The sequence below is a fragment of the Babylonia areolata genome, chromosome 29 (assembly GCF_041734735.1).
Source record: "Babylonia areolata isolate BAREFJ2019XMU chromosome 29, ASM4173473v1, whole genome shotgun sequence".
NCBI classification, from domain to species: Eukaryota; Metazoa; Mollusca; class Gastropoda; order Neogastropoda; family Buccinidae; genus Babylonia; species Babylonia areolata.
Genome location: NC_134904.1, coordinates 22,237,831 through 22,256,286, shown reverse-complemented (window position 1 = coordinate 22,256,286; position 18,456 = coordinate 22,237,831). Strand labels below are relative to the sequence as shown.

General features: G+C 40.5%; 1 protein-coding gene across 1 annotated transcript in view; it reads left to right on the top strand.

Annotated features, from left to right (window-relative positions):
- The window catches only part of LOC143302232 (lysophospholipase D GDPD1-like), a 40,440-nt gene extending 26,809 nt beyond the window's left edge, over positions 1–13,631 (top strand). Inside the window, exons 9-10 of the mRNA XM_076616807.1 lie at positions 2,436–2,487; positions 4,874–13,631. Of these exons, the coding sequence (XP_076472922.1) occupies positions 2,436–2,487; positions 4,874–5,005 (184 nt within the window). The 3' untranslated portion in view covers positions 5,006–13,631. The remainder of the gene's footprint in view (positions 1–2,435; positions 2,488–4,873) is intronic.
- The last annotated feature ends 4,825 nt before the right edge of the window (positions 13,632–18,456 follow it).

The window sequence follows — 18,456 nt, the reverse complement described above, 5'->3', positions numbered from 1 at the left end:
CTGTCTGTGGTTCAGTGTTCAGGCATGGTCATCCTGAGTGGTCATCCTGTCTGTGGTTCAGTGTTCAGGCATGGTCATCCTGAGTGGTCCTCCTGTCTGTGGTTCAGTGTTCAGGCATGGTCATCCTGAGTGGTCCTGTCTGTGGTTCAGTGTTCAGGCATGATCATCCTGAGTGGTCATCCTGTCTGTGGTTCAGTGTTCAGGCATGATCATCCTGAGTGGTCATCCTGTCTGTGGTTCAGTGTTCAGGCATGATCATCCTGAGTGGTCCTGTCTGTGGTTCAGTGTTCAGGCATGGTCATCCTGAGTGGTCCTGTCTGTGGTTCAGTGTTCAGGCATGATCATCCTGAGTGGTCATCCTGTCTGTGGTTCAGTGTTCAGGCATGGTCATCCTGAGTGGTCATCCTGTCTGTGGTTCAGTGTTCAGGCATGATCATCCTGAGTGGTCCTGTCTGTGGTTCAGTGTTCAGGCATGGTCATCCTGAGTGGTCCTGTCTGTGGTTCAGTGTTCAGGCATGATCATCCTGAGTGGTCATCCTGTCTGTGGTTCAGTGTTCAGGCATGGTCATCCTGAGTGGTCATCCTGTCTGTGGTTCAGTGTTCAGGCATGATCATCCTGAGTGGTCATCCTGTCTGTGGTTCAGTGTTCAGGCATGATCATCCTGAGTGGTCATCCTGTCTGTGGTTCAGTGTTCAGGCATGATCATCCTGAGTGGTCATCCTGTCTGTGGTTCAGTGTTCAGGCATGGTCATCCTGAGTGGTCCTGTCTGTGGTTCAGTGTTCAGGCATGGTCATCCTGAGTGGTCCTGTCTGTGGTTCAGTGTTCAGGCGTGATCATCCTGAGTGGTCCTGTCTGTGGTTCAGTGTTGAGGCATGGTCATCCTGAGTGGTCATCCTGTCTGTGGTTCAGTGTTCAGGCATGGTCATCCTGAGTGGTCCTGTCTGTGGTTCAGTGTTCAGGCATGATCATCCTGAGTGGTCCTGTCTGTGGTTCAGTGTTCAGGCATGATCATCCTGAGTGGTCCTGTCTGTGGTTCAGTGTTCAGGCATGATCATCCTGAGTGGTCATCCTGTCTGTGGTTCAGTGTTCAGGCATGATCATCCTGAGTGGTCATCCTGTCTGTGGTTCAGTGTTCAGGCATGGTCATCCTGAGTGGTCCTGTCTGTGGTTCAGTGTTCAGGCATGATCATCCTGAGTGGTCCTCCTGTCTGTGGTTCAGTGTTCAGGCATGGTCATCCTGAGTGGTCCTGTCTGTGGTTCAGTGTTCAGGCATGATCATCCTGAGTGGTCCTGTCTGTGGTTCAGTGTTCAGGCATGGTCATCCTGAGTGGTCCTGTCTGTGGTTCAGTGTTCAGGCATGATCATCCTGAGTGGTCCTGTCTGTGGTTCAGTGTTCAGGCATGGTCATCCTGAGTGGTCATCCTGTCTGTGGTTCAGTGTTCAGGCATGGTCATCCTGAGTGGTCATCCTGTCTGTGGTTCAGTGTTCAGGCATGATCATCCTGAGTGGTCATCCTGTCTGTGGTTCAGTGTTCAGGCATGATCATGCTGAGTGGTCCTGTCTGTGGTTCAGTGTTCAGGCATGGTCATCCTGAGTGGTCCTGTCTGTGGTTCAGTGTTCAGGCATGGTCATCCTGAGTGGTCCTGTCTGTGGTTCAGTGTTCAGGCATGATCATCCTGAGTGGTCATCCTGTCTGTGGTTCAGTGTTCAGGCATGATCATCCTGAGTGGTCATCCTGTCTGTGGTTCAGTGTTCAGGCATGGTCATCCTGAGTGGTCATCCTGTCTGTGGTTCAGTGTTGAGGCATGGTCATCCTGAGTGGTCATCCTGTCTGTGGTTCAGTGTTCAGGCATGGTCATCCTGAGTGGTCATCCTGTCTGTGGTTCAGTGTTCAGGCATGATCATCCTGAGTGGTCATCCTGTCTGTGGTTCAGTGTTCAGGCATGGTCATCCTGAGTGGTCATCCTGTCTGTGGTTCAGTGTTCAGGCACGATCAGGATGCTCAGGTCACAGATGGCTGATGCACTTTCCTTCACTTTCTGAATTTAAACTGAGCATAATCACAAATGGTGTGAATTACTTGCTTTAATATTGGCAGGAACAAATAGTTAGTTTGAAAATGGATGGAGGAAAATAACTTAGTTGCTTTCAACTCCCCAAAAGAAGCGGACAGATCTTTTTTTCAAGGCCAGAGGTGAGGCCGTGCTTCAGGCTGATGGATGCGGAAGGATGTTGTTGAAAAGGATGTGAAATAAAGAAAGTGTGAAGGGGGCGGGTGTTGTGGTGTTCACAAAGCTTTGACAGCCCAGGAGAGTTAGCTTCTGTGCCACTCTTCCTCTGTCATGTCAAAAGAAAAGTTGATTGTGTCACTGTTTCTGGGATACGATCGTCAGTATTGTGGTTTGACACAACGTGCTTGTCCTTTTGTTGCAGGTTGTTAATGAGGCCAGCCCTTATACATCACCTGAACAGGCGTGGAATTCAGGTGAGTTTGGACAGGTTTTGTGCAAAGAAAACCGTTTACAGTGTTTCAGCATGGAGCAGGATGCCATTTGGTAGTGGACAGTTTCCTCAGTTGTCTTATTTGTCATCAAAATGTGTGCAGTCATGCAGTATATCTTAGCCTTGTCAGGACAGTCATAGTCAGCTCTTCATGTTTCATTTGATGACATCTTTACCAACAGGACACACATGTGTATCCTTCATCCTGATGTTGTGTCCTTGGGAAAGGTGCTCCACTCCAATTTTCCTCACTCTTACCCTGGTGTGAATGTATGTGTATCTGTGCATTTGCCTGGAGAAGAGCCAGTGGCTCGATACGCCACCTTTTTTATTCCATGTAAGTCGACTTTTACCAAGATTTTCTGTGTGTACCTGACTTCAGTTGGGGAAGGTTAAAATGGTGTGTTGCCAGACATACTGACTGGTGCTGTGTGTGTGTTGCCAGACATACTGACTGGTGCTGTGTGTGTGTGTTGCCAGACATACTGACTGGTGCTGTGTGTGTGTGTTGCCAGACGTACTGACAGGTGCTGTGTGTGTGTGTTGCCAGACGTACTGACAGGTGCTGTGTGTGTGTGTGTTGCCAGACGTACTGACAGGTGCTGTGTGTGTGTTGCCAGACGTACTGACAGGTGCTGTGTGTGTGTGTTGCCAGACATACTGACAGGTGCTGTGTGTGTGTTGCCAGACGTACTGACAGGTGCTGTGTGTGTGTGTTGCCAGACGTACTGACAGGTGCTGTGTGTGTTGCCAGACATACTGACAGGTGCTGTGTGTGTTGCCAGACATACTGACAGGTGCTGTGTGTGTTGCCAGACATACTGACAGGTGCTGTGTGTGTTGCCAGACGTACTGACAGGTGATGTGTGTTTGTGTTGCCAGACGTACTGACAGGTGCTGTGTGTGTGTGTTGCCAGACATACTGACAGGTGCTGTGTGTGTTGCCAGACATACTGACAGGTGCTGTGTGTGTTGCCAGACATACTGACAGGTGCTGTGTGTGTTGCCAGACGTACTGACAGGTGCTGTGTGTGTTGCCAGACGTACTGACAGGTGATGTGTGTGTGTTGCCAGACATACTGACAGGTGCTGTGTGTGTGTGTGTTGCCAGATGTACTGACAGGTGCTGTGTGTATGTTGCCAGATGTACTGACAGGTGCTGTGTGTGTGTTGTCAGACATACTGACAGGTGCTGTGTGTGTGTGTTGCCAGACATACTGACAGGTGCTCAGTGTGTGTGTTGCCAGACATACTGACAGGTGCTGTGTGTGTGTTGTCAGACATACTGACAGGTGCTGTGTGTGTGTTGCCAGACGTACTGACAGGTGCTGTGTGTGTGTTGCCAGACGTACTGACAGGTGCTGTGTGTGTGTTGCCAGACGTGCTGACAGGTGCTCAGTGTGTGTGTTGCCAGACGTACTGACAGGTGCTGTGTGTGTGTTGCCAGACGTACTGACAGGTGCTGTGTGTGTTGCCAGACATACTGACAGGTGCTGTGTGTGTTGCCAGACATACTGACAGGTGCTGTGTGTGTTGCCAGACATACTGACAGGTGCTGTGTGTGTTGCCAGACGTACTGACAGGTGATGTGTGTTTGTGTTGCCAGACGTACTGACAGGTGCTGTGTGTGTGTGTTGCCAGACATACTGACAGGTGCTGTGTGTGTTGCCAGACATACTGACAGGTGCTGTGTGTGTTGCCAGACATACTGACAGGTGCTGTGTGTGTTGCCAGACGTACTGACAGGTGCTGTGTGTGTTGCCAGACGTACTGACAGGTGATGTGTGTGTGTTGCCAGACATACTGACAGGTGCTGTGTGTGTGTGTGTTGCCAGATGTACTGACAGGTGCTGTGTGTATGTTGCCAGATGTACTGACAGGTGCTGTGTGTGTGTTGTCAGACATACTGACAGGTGCTGTGTGTGTGTGTTGCCAGACATACTGACAGGTGCTCAGTGTGTGTGTTGCCAGACATACTGACAGGTGCTGTGTGTGTGTTGTCAGACATACTGACAGGTGCTGTGTGTGTGTTGCCAGACGTACTGACAGGTGCTGTGTGTGTGTTGCCAGACGTACTGACAGGTGCTGTGTGTGTGTTGCCAGACGTACTGACAGGTGCTCAGTGTGTGTGTTGCCAGACGTACTGACAGGTGCTGTGTGTGTGTTGCCAGACGTACTGACAGGTGCTATGTGTGTGTTGCCAGACATACTGACAGGTGCTATGTGTGTGTTGCCAGATGTACTGACAGGTGCAATGTGTGTTTTGCCAGACGTACTGACAGGTGCTGTGTGTGTGTTGCCAGACGTACTGACAGGTGCAATGTGTGTTTTGCCAGACGTACTGACAGGTGCTATGTGTGTGTTGCCAGACATACATGTGGGTGCTGAACAGTGAGGAGGAGTTTGAGCGAGCGTTCAGGTTGGGGGCGACAGGTGTGATGACAGACTTCCCCACCATGCTGAAAGATTACCTGGACACCTCACAGCCAGGCTGGAGATAAGGCCGGCCCCCTCCTCCCCTCCCCGCCTGGCCTGGTGTCGTCCGTCTATTTATTTACACCACAGCATGTGTCACCTATCATTCATGGAGAGGATGAACACTCTCTGTCTCTCCATCTCTCACTCTCTTTCTCTGTCTCTGTCAAACGAAATGAAATTTTCAAATTTTTCATTTCATTTTGTTTCTGTCAGTCTGTCTCTGCCTCTCTCTCTCTTTCCGCCACTCACTCGCTCTCTCTCTCTCTCTCTCTCTCTCTCTCTCTGTCTCTCTCTCTCTCTCTCTCTCTCCCCCCTCTCTCTCTCTCTTGACTCTTCTTGCCTTGTATTATTTTCAAGTGTGTCACTTTCAGCTATTTGATTTTAGTCATGCACAGTGTGTGAATTTGGTAGACAAAGGGCGATAAGGTGTAATTCCTTCAACAGGATCATTGGCCATCTTAGTTTATCAGGTCAAAGCTGTGAGTTTTGTATTAGTTTGTCAAAGACTAAATTACATGCAAGAGACAAATTGCATTGCTAGTCTTCATAGGTATTTTATGTCTCCATAAGTTCCTTGCTTTCCCTCCGTAGAGGCAAAGTGTGGGATTCTTCAGTTCTGTTTGTAAGAAACATACTATTAGACTGACCTGTCTTATGCTGGGTTTTTTAAAAGTTTATTTATGAAATATTTTGAATGCCTCAGATTTAATGGGTCCAAAGGTTGTTTTTTTTGTGTGTTTGTTTGTTTTTGTTTGTTTGTTTTTTGGGGGGTTGTTTGTTTTTTCGTTTTTTTTGGGGGGGGGATTGTTTTTTTTCTTGCTGTTGTTGATAGAAAAGTATATTTTCCATTTCAAGAAAATTTTAGATGGGATTTGTGTGGTGCATATTTCGGAAGCACCACTGTTGGAGATATTTTTGTATGGTTTTGCCATTCATGTTCTGTGTTTCACATGTCTGGGTTTTTTTCTCCATGTGTGTGTGTGTGTGTGACACATCTGCCTGTTGGTTCAGTGGTCAGCCAGTGCCCACAGCCTTTGGTTCCGTCCTTCACATGTCTTGTGCACCAGACATAGTGTGGGCAGCTTGCAGCAAGGGGAATGACTGAAGTGAATGATTGTCACACTGTGGTGTGCACCAGACATTGTCACACTGTGGTGTGCACCAGACATTGTCACACTGACATTGTCACACTGTGGTGTACACCAGACATTGTCACACTGACATTGTCACACTGTGGTGTACACCAGACATTGTCACACTGTGGTGTACACCAGACATTGTCACACTGTGGTGTGCACCAGACATTGTCACACTGTGGTGTACACCTGGGTGAGAGGAGGCCAGCAAGTTGTTCTGGCAGTGTGTTGTCAGTCAGTCTGACCACATGTAGCAGCAGTTAGGAAGTGGGTGTGACAGCATTTTGCTTTATGTCCCAGTGACGTGGCTGACCAACCACTGAGGATCGCGTTTTCTCTAAATTATGGGTTTGGAATTGTTCACTTTGTGAGTTTTGAATGGAGAAACAGTTGGTATTGAAATAATGGGTTTGATGTATGTGACATACAATTTGTATTATTATTAACACATGTAAGTAAAAGGAATTTGTGATGGCGTGGTATGATGCAGTGTAAGTAGTAGCTGTTACCAGGATGGTGTTTTAGACGAAGGAAATGTGTGGATGATGTGGGGAGCTCATCTGGCGTGACTGAAAGAGTGTGAGGGGGAAAATGCTGTGGAACACATGTAGTTTTTGTGTGGACAGTGACAGATCTGGTTGTTATTGCTTCAAACAATACACCTTATTTGTTGTGTATGTGTGTGTGTTCTATTTTTATTTTTCCATCTTTAAGGAAATCTGTTTTTAAACAGTTTGAGGCAAATGTTCTCAATTATAAAGTAATGTTAAGTTTTAATTGTCATCAGTATGAGTGCAATGGGGTCTGCTTCAAATGTGGTTGTGAAAACAGGTGGAAGGAAGGACATGGAGGGAGGAGGGGACATCAGTGATGTCAGCTTGGATCCAGAGTTACTGTTCTTTGTGCATGTTTCCTCTTTTTGTTTCTTGATGGACCCAGGTGGATTCCTTGTCTTGATCTCAGATGTGTGACATGTCAGCATCATGAAAACCTGTGAACAGTTGCTAAGGGTGACTCAAGGATCACCATGTTTGTTGTCATGTATCATCCAGTGCACATTTTTCCATTTAATCCATTCAGTGCCAAGGAATTTTTTATGTTAAATTTTTTTTTTTTTTTTAGTGTTCTGCCCTTACTAGGGACGTTTGAGGATGCAGGGGTGATAAATTTTCAAAACGTTCAGCACAAACACTGTAAGAGATACAGACTGAAAGTGAATGTTTTGTGAAGGAAAATGAATGTGTATTCTGATGAGGGCTTTTTTCCCAAATTATTTTTGTTATAGATAACTGTTCAGGCATTTGAAAATGAAGATATACTTTTTTGTGCTATAAAAAGTCTGTTTCCACCTCTTCAGAATGGCATCCAAAAAGAAAACAAACGAAAGTATACAGCTGGAAATAGCATGCTTGTTGTAAGATTATACTGGTAGAAGAAAATGATCAGGTTATAAGTTTATGATAACAGATTACAACTCATGTAGACATGAACAACTGTCTCAACAATGACGAAAATGAGTACATTCAGCATGAAAAGTCAGTCATGTTCTCATATTCCAAGCACATGAACTTTTTGACAGCTAAGAACTTTCCCCCTTTAGAGGGAGACATTCTTTGATGACATCATTCCCTCCAGGTTCTGACTGGGCTGATTAACCCTTTTGCTTCATGGGAAATAAGATGTAAGTGAAATCTTTTTGCCAGGCTTTTTCACAAAAACCTGGTTTCCATTTTCAAAACGTTCAGTGCACCTTGTTATTGGAGAGAGACCGATTAAGGTATATATTTTCTGAAAGGTAAATGAATAAAGAATACAAAGTACATGATGTTTTCCTTTTTTATTTTTCATAGATATGTAATTGTTTTGAAGTCAGTGTTTTGTTTTTTGTCAGATTTTCAGCTTGCTCATTATAAACATTAGTCTGGTCATTTGCACAGTAATATGATATTTTCTGGACAAATGGATGATAACTGTAGACACAAATTATACTAGAACAACCACAATAAAAAAAATTTTAAAAATTATGAGAAAGACATATAATACATGATTCATTGTAACTACTCTAAGTGACAACAACATATTATTTTTATAATTTAGACACATCAAACTTACCATTCAGAGACTGTTTATGTCCATTGTTCCAAACACCAATGAACAAAAAATCAGAATAAATGCAGGATGTCAGTGGACGCCTTACAGGCACAATGGCAACACTTTTTTTTGGACATCAGCTGACGTCTTATTGGCGCTGAACGAGTTTAAGCATGGAAATAAATAAAACAGGATACATTTCTTTCACTTTGAATTTAAGCCATGCTGCTGTGTGCTGTGTGTTAACTCACTCGGGACGACAAGTTTTCTCCCTTGCTTTTCCCCACAGATGGCCCATTTGTAAGGGTTTGGAAAAAAATTACAAAAAATACAAAATACAGAGTAAGAAAATGAAACTTTCAGAACTGGTTTATTACATGTTGAGCTATTACATATAAAAAAATCAAATTTCTCATCTTATTTTTACAGTTTTGCCATATGTAGAAAATACTGCCAATTTTTCACCCCGAATCACCATACCCATGCTCGCTTTCTGCATTAAATTCGCTTTCTTCTTCATCATCATCCACCTCTTCAATGTCCGACCCTTCAGTTTGTAGCATTTCAAGTACTTCCGCAACCCTAAAACGTTGCCGACGCTGCCTTGTTCGCTTCACAACATTTTGAGAAGAGCCTGCTTTGCTAACAGGCTGGCATGCGAGCAGACGACCTGTCAGTGACTTTGTCAGCGTGTGTGCGAGACGGGCCACACATGGCAGGCAGACCAATCATACGATTCGATTGTGGAGTGACCCAGAATAGCGCACTCTGCTTGGCTAATCACAAAATTACGTGTACAGCGCATGATGGATTTTTATTTCTTGAAAGTGCCATTCCATTCCATCATCTGAAACCGAATACATTTTATGTAGGAATGCTTATGCATTCCTTTGTCCGGAGAGAGTTAACAGTGTATTAAAGGTGTGTCTTACGGAGAGAGAGGGAGAGAAATGAAAGATTTGTGCTTGCTGATTCCAGACTATAGCGGCTTGCAATACTTAAAGGTTGATGTGACCACCGCATACTGCCATGTTCTATTTCAAACTGTATGTAGTCTTCATTGTGTTGTTAGCAGTGTCCTGGTTGAGGGTGTACCCACACTATGAGCACTGTTCTGCTGTACAGCATGAAGTCACCCACAGTGGTGGTGTTGTGCTGTTGTCTTTTGTGGTGATGATGATGGTGATGATAATGATAGTAACTACAACAACAACGATGATGATGATGATAATAATAATAATAGATACCATGATAATAATGATAGGAACAACAACAACAATAATGATGATGATGATAATAGTAGTAGTAATGATAATAATGATAGTAATAACAGTGATAATGATAATCATCATCATCACCATCATCATAATGATAATAATGATAACAACAATACTACTAATAATGATAACACAGTTTGTAAATAAAACCAAAGCATATAAATCATTCACATACATGCAAATAACCACCTGACAAGGATGAATTAGAATTTTTTTAAATGAACTGAAATGAAGAACAAAGCTCTATGCATATTCATACACACACTGAAGAACAGCTAAGAAGAACAAATTGAAGTGAAGAATATGACATAGAGTGTGACATGTGGAACTTGTGTCCTGGCCACGGGTCAGTTCAACCTGTCACTGTAGTGTAACATGATGCATCACGGTATGTGTAAGACATAAGTCACAGCATGTGCAAGACACTACGTTACAAAGTAGATCACAAATTGTGTAAGACACTATGCTGCAAAATAATTGACAACATGTATAAGACACTATGCTACAAAATGCATCACAGCATGTGTAAGACACTGTAATACAACACAGCATTGTTACCAAATGGTGGGCTGTAGAACTGAGAAGGGCAGTGATCAGATATTTTGTTCATGGTCGCAACTGACATAATTCTTTCAGTATATCTTTATTGTGTATTCACAGCACTCATGTATTACATTTTACCTGACTTACAAAAAGTGTAATCAGACATTAAAAGTAGACAAATAATGCTGTAGTCCATGGCAACAGGAAACCTGCAGCAAGTCGTGGAAACCATCGTTAAACACCTCTCCAAGAGCAGCTTCAGTGTTAATCAGCTCACAGTTTTAAGAGATAATATAAACTAATCATTCTGCATGATATAGAGAAGTTAAGTTTAAACACTGGAGAGCCGGTACACAACAACCCACATCAAACAAGGCATGATGTTTACAGACACATTACTTAGTGTACGTTGATAGGAATGGACAGTGTACTGACTACAAAGATGATTTCCATCACAATTTTCAGTGCTGGTAATCATTTGAAGACGTGCTTAGAATGCCACCAGATGCACTTCCAAGAATGGCCCTTAGCTGGACAGCAGATGGAAACAGTGCTAGGAAGACCAAGACAGACTGGTGCAGAATGGTTAAAAAGAAGTGGAGGAGAAGAGCTACACCTGGGGGAAGCTAGGTGAGGCAGCACAAGACAGGCATCAGAGATCTCTGCTGACGGCCTTTTGTGCCACCTCTACTGTGTAAAGGACACGCCTACAGAAACATAAGTCAGAATTATTGATGTTCTTCGTGTGTTACAGACAGAAACAAAGGGAAAAGAAAGAAAATACGTGATTTCCCCAAAATGCTATGACCCATTAAAAACAGTGGATGAGCAGCATTGTAACATAAGAATATGATCAGCTGTCAGGTTTTTAAGTGATGTTGTGGGTTCAGTTCAAGTGGTGCCCTGACATGTGGGACTGTGTTCTACAACTGTGTTAAGTCATTGGCATTGTGAGCATTAGTTTGCATTGTATTCCATAGAACATGAATCCTAACTCTGGTTTTATTTGCCCATTTCAGAGGTAAATGAAGCTGCTTGTGGCAATGTTAGGGGCTTTGAGGTCTGTATTGCTTATCATTCCTGTGAGCAGTTTGTAGTGTTGTCCTCATTCATTGAAAAGCGATGTAATTTCTAATAGTGTGTCTTCAGTTTTGTAAAGATGCGAAGCTGTTACTGTTTATTTAATTGCAAAAAAGGTGCTTTGTGAGAGGGTAAAAGGATTTGTATTTTAGTAAAATAATATACTGCTTTATAGTGTGTTAAAAATAATGTCTTGTTTTTTCTTTGATACACACAAATATTTATATAGGTATGAACTTCAATATAGATATTTAGATAAATATATAGATATACATATATATATATAATTATTTAATTATACATTAAATTTACATTATATTATATCTGTTGTACAGAGTCAACTCTTGAAATTACAAATTACTTGTATGTTTTCAATGTTGTCTGTGTGATAGTGCAGTAAAGGTTCAGCACAAGCTTTGCCACTGTTTAAACGTTTTGTTTTTTTATGTTTTAGGGGCTTCTATATTTTTTATATAACAAAGATAAACAAGTGTTTTTGGGTTTGTTTGTTTTTTTAGCTGTTCATGAGTGGTGAACAGAACGGTAAAGATCCAAGATTCATTCTGATTTTGTATTGGATTACTGGTGCTAGTGTCATCTTTCAACAGACTAAAGCTTTTTGTTGGCACTGCACATTTGTATGCTACGTATATGTGTGTGTGTGTGTGTGTATTTGTGTGTGTATGTGTGTGTGTGTGTGTATTTGTGTGTGTATGTGTGTGTGCTATATAACAGGTGTGTAATTTGCAAAGGCCCTTTTTTGAAATTAAAAAAGATCCAATATACAAAAATCAAAACCTCATTTCTCTTGCAATTTAAAAAAAATAGTTTTATATTAAAGAAAAAAGATGCAAATGAAAATTCTTCATGTTGTGAAGTCACACATACAAAATAATCCATTGAAACAAATTGAGTAACACCAGAGATGCCCAGAAACAATTTTAGTAACTCTGGAGATGCTCAGAGACCATTTTAGTAACACCTGAGATGCTTAGAAACAATTTAGTAACACCAGAGATGCTCAGAGACCATTTTAAAAACACCAGAGATGCTCAGAAACAATTTTAGTTACACCAGATATGCTTGGAGGCCATTTTAGTAACACCTGAGATACTCATAAACCATTTTAGTAACACCAGAGATGCTCAGAAACAGTTTCAGTACCACCAGAGATGCTCAGAAACAATTTGATTAACACCAGAGACACTCAGAGACAAACAATTTCAGTTACACCAGAGATGCTCAGAAACGAGCAATTTTGAGTAATGCCAGAGAGGCTCAGAAACAATTCTAGTAATGCCACAGATGCTCAGAAACATCAGATCTGCTCAGAAATTATTTCAGTAATATCAGTGGAATCTGAGTTGAACCAGAGTATATTCATTTTCTTGTGTATGTCTGGAAAGTTTACCAGTACTCTCTAACCAAATCACATCTCAAAACAACGGGTTGAATGTCTTCAAGATCTGTATTGCATGAGGCACATTTGTCATTTGTGGTAATTTCCCCCTTTTTTAACAACATGTTTATTGCAATAACTCTACAAATTTTGTTCCATTGTAGTTTTGCTTCACATATTTTCTGAATTTGTTGAAAGGTTGTGTAGCTATTTATGTTCTTTGTGAATGACATTCCGCTGATCACAAGTTGATAATTTTGTTTTTTTTGTTTTGTTTTGTTTTTGTTGGTAAAGTGTGAGAATAACAGTTGTTGAGAGATTGGGACTGGTTTTCCCTTCAGTGCATCTGTGAACACCTGTTCAGAAGTGAGAAGTTGATGAATATTAGCCTGGTACCCCAAGATGTAGCAGATGGTCAGTCACAAAATCCATAGCATGAACCTGTGTGTCTGAGCATTCATCTCAAAGAGGTGCTCCTTTAACAGGTGTGAGATGTTGTCAAGAGCTAACGGGGCATGTGTGTTGATATAGGACATGTGTGTTCATTTGTCACACAATTTAGTGAAAATTCTTGACCATGTTACCAGACCAGCATTAATCAAGGATGCTTTTTTATGACACTTTTGGCAGTTTTGAGTTTGTTTTGCTTAAATATCACTAATGCAAAGGCTGAACTATGACATCATGGGACACATGCTGACGGCAGAATTTGGCCCCAGTCTTTCTGTTTGTTTTTTTTAATATTATATGTGTATCAATACATCTTTTCTTGATATACATTGAATACTTTCCATTATACCACAATCCTGAAGCTTACAAAACCAAGAAAAAGGGATCACAATTATACAAGTTTCTTTATGTTTTACTATAGTTTGTACACATCCATACACACACTTGCACACACATGTGCATACTGTAATATGCCAGTATACATATGCACGCATGCATGCTTGCTCATGTAAGCATGCATGCATACACAGATATGCATTCAAGCATGCACACATACACACACCTCCATTTTTTATTTTGAATCTTTTCCAATAGATTCTGATATTCTGTACACATGAATATTGCAAACCACATGTTGTAGACGTGTTCCAAAGAATGCCAGGAATCACTGTCCATGCAGGAATCACTGTCCATGCAGACAACCTGCTCCTTCCACAACCTGGATTTTCATCTCTCTCAGCTCATGAAATGGAAAATTCTGTGACAAGTCTTGTGACATTACTTTATGCACTGCTGTGGTCTCTTTGCAACAGATATGTTTTTGACGTTTTGTGACAGTGAGTTGTGTGCTTCTTACATTTTGAGGTTCTGTTGTTGATGGTGATATTCATACACTGAAATAATAGTGTAGTTTGTCATCTGTTTCCCATACATTCTGTAGTTTTGTTGTTCACTCACCAGAATCCAAACTGTCATCTGTTTCCAATGTTTTTTGCTCACACACACACACCAAAAAAAATGAAAGGTGTCATCTTCCTTGACATGTTGATGTTGTTCATCCACCCAGATTGATGGTGTCCCTTTCCAGGTCTGGTCTTGTTCATGAAATACTGTGTCATTCATTTCCATTCTGATGTTGAATGATGTCACCGCACAACAAAGCACAGCAAAGCAATCACAAACCAACTTCAATGGGAAATCCTTTATTTGCGAAGTGTTATTTTATTGTTTTTCAATAACAGTTTTTTCAATATTATGCCTGCTTTTGCTCAGAAACGTGTGTGTGTGTGTGTGTGTACATCAATCTGTTGTTTGCTATGACAATTTTTATGTTATTGTTTGTATTTGTCTTTTTTTTTCTTGTCTTTTTTTTAATTTTTTTTTTATTCCACCTCTGATTTGCAGTCTTCTGTGGCTTTTTAAATGCACTGCACACTTTTTTTTTCTTCTCTTTTTTTAAACTTGTACCAGCTTACAAAACCATTTTTTATGAATGGGTAAAGAGTGATTTTGTGATGAGTCATGGGGTTTATCTGCATAACAAAACAATACACATATTTTGTTGTATGTACTGGTATACATGTTTGTATTATTTTTTGATTCAGATCATTTAAAATGTGTGCTTGCATGACAGCAAACACAAAAAATACAAATTGGTATTAGCAGTTATATGTATATATGCAGTCATGCCATACAAAAATGTAGTGCTATGGTTATGAGTGATCTTGTTCTACCAGAGGAGTAACTGAGATCACGATTAGCACAGGGTGATCCAGTATCCCACTAGACCATGTATCCCGCGAGATGTAATGTCCCACCAGACCATGTATCCCGCGAGATGTAATGTCCCACTAGATCATTTTTTTCCAGCCCTGTGATGTGCACTACATAAATAAATGATTGAATTTCTTTGTGAAACTCAGTAAGAAAGAGACATGGTAAACAATACAGTTTTTTGGCATTTGTGAAAGGAATTGTGCTATATATGGGTGATAACACGTCAATAAAAGCTGAACATGGGCAATAACTCATTGTATTAGAGGCAAACCTATACTTACTACATAGATGTTGGTTATAATGTCATGGATAAAAAGCATGTTCAAGATCCAAATGTGTAGAAGTACAACTGCGACATTGTGATGAAGATGTAATATATATGTACAGTTCATTTGTATGTATTTATTTTTCTGTAGTAATGAGTACTAAAATGCACATCACATCACATGCACATGCACGCCCACACAGACACACACACAGACACACACACACACACACACACACACACATGCACATCAACACATTTTTTCTGTCAAGGTGAAGATCATATAATTTAGTAACTTATTCAAAATGTAAACGTGTGTGTATGTGTTTTTATTTCTGTTTGTGGGTTACAACTTCCCACATTCACTCATATCTACAAGTTGGATTTTATGTGTGTATGTATCATCAACCAGCCATATTCAAGGGTGTGCTTGCTGTGTACGTTCATGTTTCCATTTCTAAACTAAACACTTACATAGATGACAGAATCTATAACATGTGTATATGATCTTCTGCATGTGAAAACATAAAGGCAATATGTTGACCAATGAGATCTAAAAAATCTTCACCTTTAATCCCATTGGTGCCAATACAGGGATCAAACCCAGAAGTCAGGATCTTCAGATTGAAAGTCCAATGATCAGACCACTCAGCTATTGCAACCATCATGTGTTTGTGTCAGCAGTCATGTGAGGACATTGAATATAATTTTCCATTCAACCCCAAATCTTGAATCCCAATGATTGAAAATACTGCTAAAATGACAGGGGGAAAAGTTACTGCAGCATGTTGTGTCATTGAACTTCCCGAGGTCGACATGAGTTTTCAAGTTTTCAGAAGCTGAGACTGAATCTTTTTTAACTGGAAGAGAAGAATGGTGAGGAAGTGGGGGTGAGTCATTGACCTTTCAAAGTGCACGCTGTCACATCACTTCACAAATCCAATCAATGGAACAAAAGAAAGTTTTTTGGTGTTGTTTCCCCCCCCCCCCCCCCCCCCCCCCAACAAGCTTCAATTTTTTCATTCATCATCATGCAGGTGTATCATGATCAAATTAATTTCTTCCTGTTTTGGAACTGGACAGAATTACCTTTGTTTTACTGTCTGTATTGCTAAATTATATAAATATTTCTAAAAAAAAAACCCAGGCCAAAGCGCACATCAAGCATGATCCATCTACTCTAGGTTATTGATATTTTCAAACAGATTTGATTTATTGTCCATCCTTCATGACATTTCAGGCAATGAGCGTTTGAAACCAATTCTTAGTGTCTTGTTTTCATTGTTGCTGATCTCCATTTGCAGAATGAAAATAATGAATTTTTGATGATTACAAACACCCTCCAGTTTGTGAAATGCATTGCCCATTTTTTGTGAGATTTATTCCAGTATTGCTGCTCAGTAACACAAATGGCGAAACATTTTAGGTCACCTTTTTGCAAATTTCTAGTTTTCTGTACAGTACTTTGAAGGTTTTCACAAAAATCAGAATAACCAAAATCAGTAAAAAGAATTTTGAAAATGTTTCAAAACCAAAGCCTGTTTTTGGTGTCATATACTGTACCATGGCAAACTGATGCAAACTAGGCCTATGGTTTGCTCTGTTTGGCCAAATTTCGAGCGGCTAACAGTGAAAAGACGCCCCTCTTAGTCTGGCCCGCTCTTAGCCAACCTGGAGTTGTTTTTGTTTGTTGTTTTTTGTTGTTGTTTTTTTGTTTGTTTGTTTTTTTGTTGTTGTTGTTGGTTTGTTTTTTGTTTTGTTTGTTGTTTTTTTTTGGGGGGGGGGTTGTTTTGTTATTTGCTCTACTAGTTTTGAATGAAGCCTGTGGTAGGCAGAACCTGTTCAGCAGCTTGGTAGCAACGCCCTGTGCACAGTAAAGAAAAATCCTCAGCTAAAAGCAACATATTAGTTGATGAAAAACAGTTTCAAATTCAGACGTTTTAAGGATTAGTGTGTGCTGGTTGTTTGGCAGGTGCCAGGAAGTCTGTTATCTGCATGTTTGTGTATTTATTTACCTTTTTATTATTTTTTTTACCAGTGGAAATATCAGTCATAAAAATTGATAAAAAATATTGTGTACAAATGTAAATGTGAGTCAGCCCTGCTCCCCTCCCCCAGTCCCTCAAATATCACCTCTCTTAATTAATCTGCAGATGAACCGGTTATTGTTTGTGTGCACATATTCCATGTAGAAATTGTATGCATAGTTGTGTTCATAATACCAGTAACATTTGTATAAGTTCAGTCTTTGCTTTATTTATTATGGTTTTAGAGTAATCTACATTTATCAACATTCAAATATTCATTTATATGTGATATGAATGTCTTGTGAAATTGTGCCAAATAATCAAAGTTTTTAAGGCTTGGAGTGCTTTATATTTTTATTTCCACTGCAGCTTTGCATCCATGTTTTATTTGAATGGTTGATAATCATGGGGTTATCCATCTATAACATGTTTTCTGATTGCGTGCGTTTGGAGTGGGAGGGGATGTTACAGAACTTGTGAATGTTTTTAAACAGACATGTACAAGCTAAGAACAAATGAAAAACACTACAACAACAGTTGAGTGTGCCCAACATAGTCACTGCCTGTACACCATGAATATATACACACGCACATACATGTATATATGATTTTTCTTTTCTGCATGGTCCATTCTTTTCAGAATGTTTAAACAATCAGATGACATAGTGTCATCTGCACTTGTGAGTACATTTTTACAAGTCACCAGATTGTAATTTAAAGAAAAAATTACTTTTTGCTTTTATCAGCTGGTTTCTGTAGAATAAGTGTATATTTTGCGGTTGATAGAATAAAACTATATGTATGATACTCTAAATTCCAGCATTAACTAGTTGATTACCGTACATATGCTGTGTGACATGTTTATATCAAGTTTCTCTTTTGAGCATTAATGCTGCACAACTTCAGCCGTGGATTTGGTGTACGTGAAGAACTCTGTACTTGTGCAAGCATTACAGAATACTGTGTTGTGCTTAGTTTTCAATTATGTGATGATAATTTTAGTCTGTTAAAGAACACGAGTGAGTAAAGGAGTACATTTCTTTTTACATGATCAAGAAAGATAATTTCAGTGTGTAATGCTGACAGGATTTCAAAAGCAGAAAAATATGGAGTTGCACCAATTTGATTACAGATAAAACTTAACTACTCACAGACAAAGAATGTGTAAATGGAGACATGCACAAAAGATGATGTCATCCTTGTTAAGTAATATTATAAATATCATATTCATATTACTGATGATCCTTCTGAACACCTAGATAGTATTGTCAATGTTGCCAAAAGCCCAGCTGACTGCATAGAGCCAAATCTTGGCTGAGATCATATGATAAAGTGCTGTCTGTTTTAAGTCTGGTTAGACAGTGAGCAGTCAGCTTTTTTGTTTCCCATGAGAAGTTAGCCCAGTGATGTCTGCTTCTTGACAAAAAGAT